Consider the following 9,649-nt stretch of genomic DNA (forward strand, 5'->3'; position numbering starts at 1 on the left):
GAGTATTGTCTGCGTTTATTACTCTCCTAGTGATAGCACTTTACAGAGCCAGTTCCAGTTTTCCTAGTTTAGTCATAGTCTCGCCTTGCCTGTTTTCAGATTCTTGCCTGTGTTTTCGGATTACCCTTTTTGTCTTGCTGTTTCGGACTCTGTTTGCCCCTGCCTGGATTATTGCTATGTACCTGGATTATCTCCCTTTGCATTGCCCTGTTGGATATTGTTCACCGTCGATTGACCCACGCCTGTTTACTGGACTGCTCTTGTGTTTTGCCCGTACCATACCTGTTCGCTGGTGTTTCGACCTTGCCCGTGTTTGTGACCACGTCTTTTAATAAAAGCTTTGCACATGGATCCACACGTCTCATGTTCTGGTTACTCCGTAACACCAGTAGTATTGTGAAATATTATTACAATTTAAAACAACTGTTTTATATTTTAATGTTTTTTCATTGTAATTTATTCCTGTTATGGCAAAGTTGTGTTTTCTGCAGCCATTACACCAGTCTTCAGTGTCACATGATCCTTTAGACATCATTGACAAATTTTAGACATGTGCTAACTTGGTACGCAATAAACTTTTCTTATTATTATCGATGCTAAAAACAGTTGTGCTGCTGAATAATTTTGTCTAAAGTTCAAAAGAACAGCATTTATATGAATTATGAATATTTTGCAACAGTATAAACGTATCTACTGTCACTTTTGATTTTAAAGCATCCTTGCTAATTATTTTAGGTGAACATTTTAGAAGAAACATCTCAGAAAAAGTCATACAAAAATTAATTATATTTGAGGCCTCCATTAAAGGGGTCATATGATGCGATTTCAATTTTTCCTTTCTCTTTGAAGTGTTATAAGCTCTTGGTGCATAAAGAAGATCTGTAAAGTTGCAAAGACTAAAGTCTCAAATCCAAAGAGATATTCTTTATAAAAGTTAACAACACACCTCGCTTTTCAGACCGATGAGCTTTGTAAAAATCGACATCGTTAGAGACATACGTGGTACATACTTCAGATAGTTGTTAAATCAAAACATGCTTCATGGCTCATTTTTTTCAGGATTATTATTTAAATATTGGTGAGGCGACTAAATGTTGGTCATCTTTCAAATTCCTCAAAAGCCCCACTCTTGGATACTCCACAAAAACTCCTCCCACCTTGTCATCTTCTCTGACAGTGTACTGGGCCACCTTGAAGGAGCTCAGATACTCGTTCATGTTCTGCATGTCAGAGTCGTCTGTGGCGTCCTGGCTGCGGTCTAGCAAACGCTCGATGGCGGCATTGTCGTAGTGAATTACGCTGCTGTCATCATCCTTATTGTCCCCTGCTGAAAACAGGAAACAAACGGGTGAACCTTCAGTATAGCAAAGTGTTGCAGAGAGTTACAGAGCAAGTTTTTTCATAACATTTCAACAACAAAGATGTTCATTAGTTGACTAAATTACCTAACGATTTTCTGGTTCATTTATTTTTATACATCAATCAGTTTAACTTATCAATCCCACCCTCAATCTCATCCTTGAAAAGCTCCTCCGTGCCAAACTTGAGGATGTCATCCAGCTCTTGTTTAGACATGGATCCAGCTTTTGAGCCCAGACCGGGCCGCACCACCAGGTGTGTGAGCATCATCTTCCTTTTGGCCACCTGAGTGATTCGTTCCTCCACTGAGGCCCGAGTCACAAACCGATATATCATCACTTTATTGGCCTGACCAATACGGTGAGCTCGGCTGAAGGCCTGAGAGAAAGAGATAAGATTCAAAATATGTTTAGCTTTGAAAACTCACAGATGCTATTCTAAGGCTACGTTTACACGACAATGATGTAGTCAAAAACGGAAAAGTTTTTCCCTTGAGTTTTTAAAAGGTTTCACGTATACATGACAACGTTTTCAAAACGATTCGTGTTTATACTGTACATATCCGCGAAAACAGCCAAAAACGCTGTATTACGTATGCCAGGCCAGTAGTTGGCGCTGTCACCTTGTTAGTAAACAGTACCTGTTGCCGTGTGTATATGATGCGTCTCCGCTGTTGGTTGTAATATTGGTGGAGTAAATCCACACTTTGCTGAAGAAGCGTTAGCAAACTCTTAAACAGCAACAACAGTACCATGCATTCCGCCATTGTTGTGTATGTTTGTTCGCGCTTGCCTTTAAAATCGACACGTACTGTGCATGTCTACATACCTAACACGTACTACACACGCGCATGATGTCACCGTTTTCAAAGATTCCTGTTTTGGGTGTTTACACGGAAATGACAACGGTGGCGTTTTCAAAAAATATGCGTTTTCAGTCCCCAAAACGCCATTGTCGTGTAAACGTACAGGCAAAAATCATAAAAAGTTTCCCATTTTTGGCTGAAAACGTTGTCGCGTAAACGGCCCCTAAATTTCAGGAGTCTGTACTCAAATTGTCCACTAGGTGGCACATGACAAATAAAACACCAGAACAAACCTGTCAGGTGTCACACAAGTAGAGTGAATGTCTGTGAACACTGGCGTGGACTGTATGAGACACTCCTCTTTTTTATATTTACCTGAATGTCATTGTGAGGATTCCAGTCAGAGTCAAAGATGATGACTGTGTCCGCAGTGGCCAAGTTGATTCCCAGACCACCCGCTCGTGTAGAGAGAAGAAAACAAAACTGACATGCACCAGGAGCTGTGTGATCGACAGAGAGAGAAATCTGATTTAGATTTGTAATGAAAATATTATGTGGTAACAATGGGCTGTCCACCAGTAGAGATTTTGCTAAGCCGTTAATATGGTTTATCATAAATTGTAAATACCATTATGTAAATATATCTTTTCTATGTGGCTATCAGTGGGCAAGATGATACTATATACATATGACAGTGATGAATAAGCATTCGGGATGTGTCCCAAACAAGTCAAGATGAGGAAAAACTTGGTGTTAAAATGGGTTCGACCATTGTCGTTTGGATTTTTAAAAATCCTTATTTCATACAAAAAGTTATATGAAATTGCTCACTGTGTGATGTAAGATTTGCTCATACATTCTGGCCACCCAAAAAGTCATCAAGTCATTATAACAAATAACACAATGATTAAAAAGCTTAAAAAAAACACACACACACAATCAATCAATCAACCTCAACACCACAAAACAGCTAAATAAACTCTCCCACCAAAGCACAATGCAAAAGATATAATTATAGCACCACTGTAGTTCAAATGTTTACATATCTTTCAGAACTTTGTAACATTCAAATTCAACAATGATTCCAGACTTTATAAATGCTTTAAACAGAGATATGACGTCCCAACAATGTCTGTTCTCAAGTAATTTTGCCCTTGTAAACTGCAAGTATTGCTTACCCAACATTAAAATAAATCAACTGCCATTTCAAGATAAGACATTCTACATTTGGCATAAACTTTCCTCCACATCTGAAAACAACTGACTCAACCGCTCCAAGAATGGATTGAGTCTTACAAACTCTAAATTCACATTTATCATCAACATTTGGACTGGGAAGAGAGAGGAGAGAGCGAAGATGACTGTGATGACATCTGAATAGCTATTAAAACCAAATCTCCAGCTGAGTGGTTCTCAAACATTTTAGACCGCCTTTCTTCAAATCAGACCATCTAAGTACTACCTAATGTTTAATGTTATAATATACTTTTTCACATATCATGTATCACCTGAAAGCACCACAGGATCACAACTCTAGCTAATTCTCTAGCTGTATCCAAAACACACTACAATAATGTTACTTAGATAATTTATGTACACAATATGTATGTCTGGTGCACTGCTCTTACCGTTGAATCTGTCGATGGCTTCCTGTCGGAGAGCTCCAGTGATGCCTCCATCAATTCGCTCATATTTATAACCCTCATAATCCAGGAAATCCTCCAGCAAATCCAGCGTCTTGGTCATCTGAGGGGGAAACAGTATAAGTTCAAATAAGATATAGTAAGACGTGATGAAATCAAAATGAATGCAAAGTACCACATCTGATCGAATCAGACCATCCAAGTAACACCTAGCTTGCCGTGAGCTCCAAATTAGATTGTAATGATTAGAAACACAAAGCTATTCAATTTGAAAACCGAGTTGAAAATATGATAAACTATTTAAAACCATATATATTTTGTATTATTGTCACAATTTCCAGAGATGTGCTCTGCACCACCTGGGGGCACTAAACAACCACAATTTGGGAGCCCGTGTGCAGTACAGCTTATTATGCGTAAAATACAAGCTAAGTGAAAGTATTTACATGTGTGTTCATACCTGAGAGAACACTAGCACTCGGTGGCCTTGCTCTTTCAGTTTTCTGAGCATTTTCTGCAGCAGCATTAGTTTCCCAGAAGCCTTAGTGAGACCTGCACCTTCATACGCTCCACTTGGTGTTTTGGGAGCTTCCTGTAACACAAGACAGCCTATGATACCCATGTGCACAATTAAAAAAACCTTGTCAAACACTAAACACAACTATTAACTATTATCTTAAACATATGAACTATTAAATTAAACATTTTGACAGCATCAAGTGAATCAAATTCTCTGACAGCAGGTGGCAGTATTTCACACTACATAAGTTAGTTCATACAAATGCTGTCAGAAATACAGTGTGTGCTCTTACAGCAGAAGCGACGGGGAAGAGGTAGGGGTGGTTGCAGCACTTTTTTAGGTCCATCATAATGTTGAGCAGAGACACCTGGTTTCCTCCTCCCTTAGAATTCAGCGCCTCGAAATTACGCGTCAGAATGAACTTGTAGTATTTTCTGTTTATACACAGTGTGCACACAAAAACATATGAAGAAGGCTAGCACGCATAGTAAGAAATTTATTTAAACAAATGAAATATTTTTATTACTTCCTACTTCCTGCTGATTATCTTGAGATAATAAATACACGTCAAAACATTTTGTTTGAGAAATCAATGTTGAGGACTTACTTCTGCATGGGGCTGAGCTCCACTCGGACAATCAGCTCAGTTTTGGCCGGCATGTTCTTAAACACGTCAGCTTTGAGTCTCCGGAGCATGTGTGGGCCGAGCAGGTCGTGCAGTTTCTTAATCTGGTCCTCTTTAGAGATGTCTGCAAACTCCTCTAGAAAACCCTCTAGATTACTGAGGGACAGAAATAAAGCGATGTAGTACAATTATTTTGAGTATTAAAACGTGTCTGTGTTGATGTGTACATACAGTGGCCTCAAAAAGTATCTGGACACTTCATCCACACAAAAAAATTATATCATTGCATTATATAACATAATACATCTAAATACTTCTTGGGACACTTTTACAGTCTGTTTAAGCATATAAATGTGCTTTTATGCGTATGGTCATACTTGAAGCGGTTGGGCGTCAGGAAGTTCAGAAGATGGAAAAGTTCTTCCAGGTTGTTCTGGAGTGGAGTTCCTGTTAGCAGCAGCTTATGGTCTATCTTGTAGTCATTGAGTCTCCTGAAGAACTAACACACCACAACAACCATCTTCAGTTAATAAAACACACACACAGAATCTGTATTTCACTTAATTGGAACTATACAAGGTGCTTACTATAGATTCATTATGAAACCATGATGAGCAGGACTTGCCAATCACAAACTATTTTATATCTTTTTGCAAAACGTGTACAATTAGGAGTAAAATTTGTTGTGAATTCTTTATTTTGAAATGTAATTTCTGAATGTGTAGATTGTTCTTAATATAGATACTCCTACCACTTCAAAAGTTTGGGTTCAGTAAGATTTTTTTTAAGTAATTAATATTGGTTTTAAGCAAGGGCTCTTGTATCTCGGATAACTCAGGTAACTGTTTTCAGTATTGATATTAACACAAATGTTACTTGCGCAACAAATGAGCTTATTAAAATTACTTTTAAAAGATCATGTGACACTGAAGGCTGGCGTAATGGCTGTTGAAAATTCAGCTTTTTCATCTAAATATATTATAAAATATATTAAAATACAAAACAGTTCATCATTCAAACAATTATTATTGTATTATTGCGTTTGATCGAATAAATGCAAGTAAATGTGTATTTTATTTTTTCAAATAACCCCAAACTCTTTCTTAGATAGTGACTCATTGAATGAAAACATGTAATGGCTTTATTATGATGGTTTATAAAATCGCTGGTTTATATCTGTCATCCTCAATCTACTGTGTTGCAAAGAACCCAAGAAGTTATTTCCTGTGCTGTATTAAATTAGGATAAATCACCCAAACACACACACACTCTCTCAAACCAAACAAAACTTGGACAAAAAACAGGAAAACCTAACTAAGTCGGTGTACCTTGGACTGGTTGTTTTTGAGGCGGTGGGCTTCATCCACTACAAGACAGGCCCAGTCAATGGACTTGAGAACGTTCTGGTCTATGGTCACAAGCTCATAGGACGTCAACAGCACGTGGAACTTAATGGGCGCTTCTCTCTAGAGGGATGATGGGTAGAAAATGAAAATAATGGTTAGAGTAAAATCACTTCTTCCTATAGCACCAAAATGGCATCCTTTCCCTCTTCTCTCATACTATGGCTCATCTCTTTCTGCAACACTTCTCTTCATTTTCCGTCTCACATTGTCCATCTTTGCATTTCACCTCTCCAATCAGCAGTCATTCCTTCCCCTTCCAGCGCTCATCTCCTCTCTTTCTCACCCGTAATTTGAAGGCTTTCTTTCCTCCCTTCACCGGCGTGTCGTCAAAGGTGAATTCGTTCTCACGGATGATGGCACGGCTGTCCTTGTCTCCGGTGTAAGTGACAACGTAGAAGTCAGGAGCCCACATCTCAAACTCCCTCTCCCAGTTAATGATTGTGGACAACGGTGCGCTCACCAGGAACGGCCCTTTAGTGTGTCCCTGGAGAGAGAAAGAGAGACATGGAAGGATGCACAGAGAGGAACAGGATGGGAGAGAGAAATTTAAAAGTTTACATATCATTTATAAAACACTTTTGTAACCTGACCGTCACAGACCTCTTTAAATAACGAGTAGAGGAAAACAATAGTCTGGATGGTCTTGCCCAAGCCCATTTCATCCGCCAGGATGGTGTCTGTTCCCTGCGCCCAGGAGAACCGCAGCCAGTTCAGCCCCTCCAGCTGATAGAGATGCAGCGTCCCTCCTGTCTCTGTCACAAAGTCCGGCTGCTCCTCGTACTTGATTGTAGGCTGAGAGAAGAGAGTTGGGTAGAGAACTTTTTAGAAACAAGAAGGGTGGTCCTACATGCCCTAAAAGCTTGAATGAACTGAGGACTTTGTGCTAGAAAGCAGATGTGAAAAAAAATTTACCATCAGAGGTATTTAAAATAGATGGCAAGAAGGCAGAAAAAGGTAGGAGGACCCAATTTTGTGGGCTATTGACAGGTAGATAGTATGAGAAAACAAATATAGTCAGATAAAGAATAAAAGTGAATCAGCAGCATAAAAGAGTGGCTCTCAAACTGTGGTATGCTCAGTCCTTCTCCTGGATAGCCAACATCCAGTTTAGCTCCAACTCTGATAAAACACAACTGAACCAGCTAATCAAAATCGAAACGTCCAGGCAGGTGTGTTGGATGATAGCCCTCCAGGAGCAGGATTGGCCACCCCATCTTAAAATGTAGACATTAGATAATCATACAAAATAATATTAACATTGTATTCCATTTGCAATTTTATATTTATTTTTTCCAATCCATTTATGATTTGAATATAGCTCTGTGTCTAAGGCTGTAATGAATAGCCTACATATTTCTACAATGCACGACATGAATATTTGAGATGCTGCGCATTGGCAGCATCGCATGACACAATTTATTATACAATTAAAGGGGTCATATGATGCGATTTCAAGTTTTCCTTTCTCTTTGGAGTGTTACAAGCTGATTGTGCATAGATAAGATCCCTGAAGTTGCAAAGACTAAAGTCTCAAAACCAAAGAGATATTCTTTATCAAAGTTAAGACTCTGCCACGCCCCCCTAAAACGGCTCGTTCTAACAATAATGATCTTTAAAAAAGCATCATATGACCCCTTTAACACTGAAAAGAAAGCAGCAGACAACTGAACCAATCAACAAATGGTGAGTTATTGTTATGTCTGGCCTCAAGTTATGTAAGCAACTAGATGCTTGCTTTTATGAGGGCAGGTTTGAACTGAACTGCAAAATTTGCATATTAATGTGCTACATTGTGACAGTGAAATTCTTTCTAAATATGATCATTTTGTTGTATGTTTCTTTTTAGATGCTAATTTTTTTCCTGCTAAAGTGCCAGTAACCTTTTTGATTCACAGACCTCCCATCCCCCATACTGTATAACATATTTCTGATGTTATTATGAAAAAAAACCCTGCTTGATTTAAAGTTTTTTTTTTCATTAACAGAAAATGTGAGTACTGATATATTAAATGAATTAACCACAATTAAATTTAGTGATTACACAAGTTTTCATAAGATTTCAGTTCAAATCATGATTTGTGTTTTTTTTAACATTAATAACCTATTCATTAATATTAATTTTATTTACTAAAATATTAATAATTAAATGAAATACTTCATTATATCCTCATACCCTGGCTGAGAAGCACTGGTCTAGCAGCAGCATGATTTATCTTAACTACAGGATATTACCAATATTATTTAAAAAATAATAACATCATACATTATGTTTAAATAGATGACTAGCTGATAAAAAATTGGAGGAACACCATTCTGACTAAGCTGTACTTGTTTGACTTAACCACACACTTTAGTAAAAATCTTACTTGGCCTTAAAAATATTATTCCTGAACCACTGGAATAAAAGAAAAGGGTGACACCAACATCATTAACAGGCGTGCTTGGAGCGTCATCATTCTCCTCTCTACTCCTCATCTTCCTTGGCTTCTCTGGGTCCTCCTTCATCACTTCTTCCCTGTGAGAAAAAAAGAACAAAACACTGCTTATTCCATCATCCAAAATGCATTGCTAGAAAACAAAGATTCTGTGAGGAATCAAACCCTTGTGACAGTTTTCTGAAACATCTATGCATAACTGCACCTGTGTCTCCAGTACACCGTTTTGTGCGCACTGAACTCAGGGATGTCCAGCTCCTCTCTCTCCCAGGTGCACTGGTCATAGGTCAGATCTCTCCATTTGACCAGGTAGTGGTAGTTGCCCTTCTTATCCACACTGTGCACACACATACAACATATGTAATATTCTGACAGTTCAAATTATTCGTATATACAGTATGTCGTATATTAACACAAAAAACACACACCTGTGATTGATTATCCTGTGCACTATCATCCACTCAGGCTTGATGCCATATCGGTAGTACTTCTCCTCCAGAATGGCGTATTGAGGGTCTTTGGCCCTCCGCTTCTCACTCTTCCCAGAATCCTCTTCTCCCCCAGAGCCATAGTCCAGACTGGGCGGCTCGTCCATGTCTGTTTTCCTCTGATAGTTCCGGAACATCACAGAGTGGAAGATCTCGAGCTGAGGAAGGACAGATATGGATAGGGAAATGTCTGTATGTCCTTTAACAGTTATGTCTGTCTCATACTGTCTTACAACTGCACCTGTAGCTCTGTGATCCAGGTGCAGTGCCAGTAGGACTGTGCCGCGAGCTTCACAAAGAACTCTCTCTCTGGACGACCCTTCATAGGCGGAGGGGGCGGTGCATCAGGGGGTGCGTCTGGGGGTGGA

General features: G+C 38.9%; 1 protein-coding gene across 1 annotated transcript in view; it reads right to left on the minus strand.

Moving 5' to 3' along the window:
* LOC107683578 (chromodomain-helicase-DNA-binding protein 3-like) overlaps positions 1–9,649 on the minus strand; it is a 65,512-nt gene that overhangs the window by 46,246 nt on the left and 9,617 nt on the right. Inside the window, exons 10-24 of the mRNA XM_016479651.1 lie at positions 9,523–9,649; positions 9,222–9,439; positions 8,999–9,130; positions 8,783–8,873; positions 6,959–7,150; positions 6,642–6,842; positions 6,281–6,418; positions 5,330–5,451; positions 4,935–5,108; positions 4,620–4,761; positions 4,268–4,399; positions 3,793–3,910; positions 2,540–2,664; positions 1,506–1,737; positions 1,158–1,327 (exon numbers count right to left, since the gene is read on the minus strand). The exon at positions 9,523–9,649 is cut by the window's right edge and continues 86 nt beyond it. Coding sequence (XP_016335137.1) covers positions 1,158–1,327; positions 1,506–1,737; positions 2,540–2,664; positions 3,793–3,910; positions 4,268–4,399; positions 4,620–4,761; positions 4,935–5,108; positions 5,330–5,451; positions 6,281–6,418; positions 6,642–6,842; positions 6,959–7,150; positions 8,783–8,873; positions 8,999–9,130; positions 9,222–9,439; positions 9,523–9,649 — 2,314 coding nt within the window. The remainder of the gene's footprint in view (positions 1–1,157; positions 1,328–1,505; positions 1,738–2,539; positions 2,665–3,792; positions 3,911–4,267; positions 4,400–4,619; positions 4,762–4,934; positions 5,109–5,329; positions 5,452–6,280; positions 6,419–6,641; positions 6,843–6,958; positions 7,151–8,782; positions 8,874–8,998; positions 9,131–9,221; positions 9,440–9,522) is intronic.

Source organism: Sinocyclocheilus anshuiensis, unplaced genomic scaffold, assembly GCF_001515605.1.
Source record: "Sinocyclocheilus anshuiensis isolate Anshui unplaced genomic scaffold, SAMN03320099.WGS_v1.1 scaffold874, whole genome shotgun sequence".
NCBI lineage: Eukaryota > Metazoa > Chordata > Actinopteri > Cypriniformes > Cyprinidae > Sinocyclocheilus > Sinocyclocheilus anshuiensis.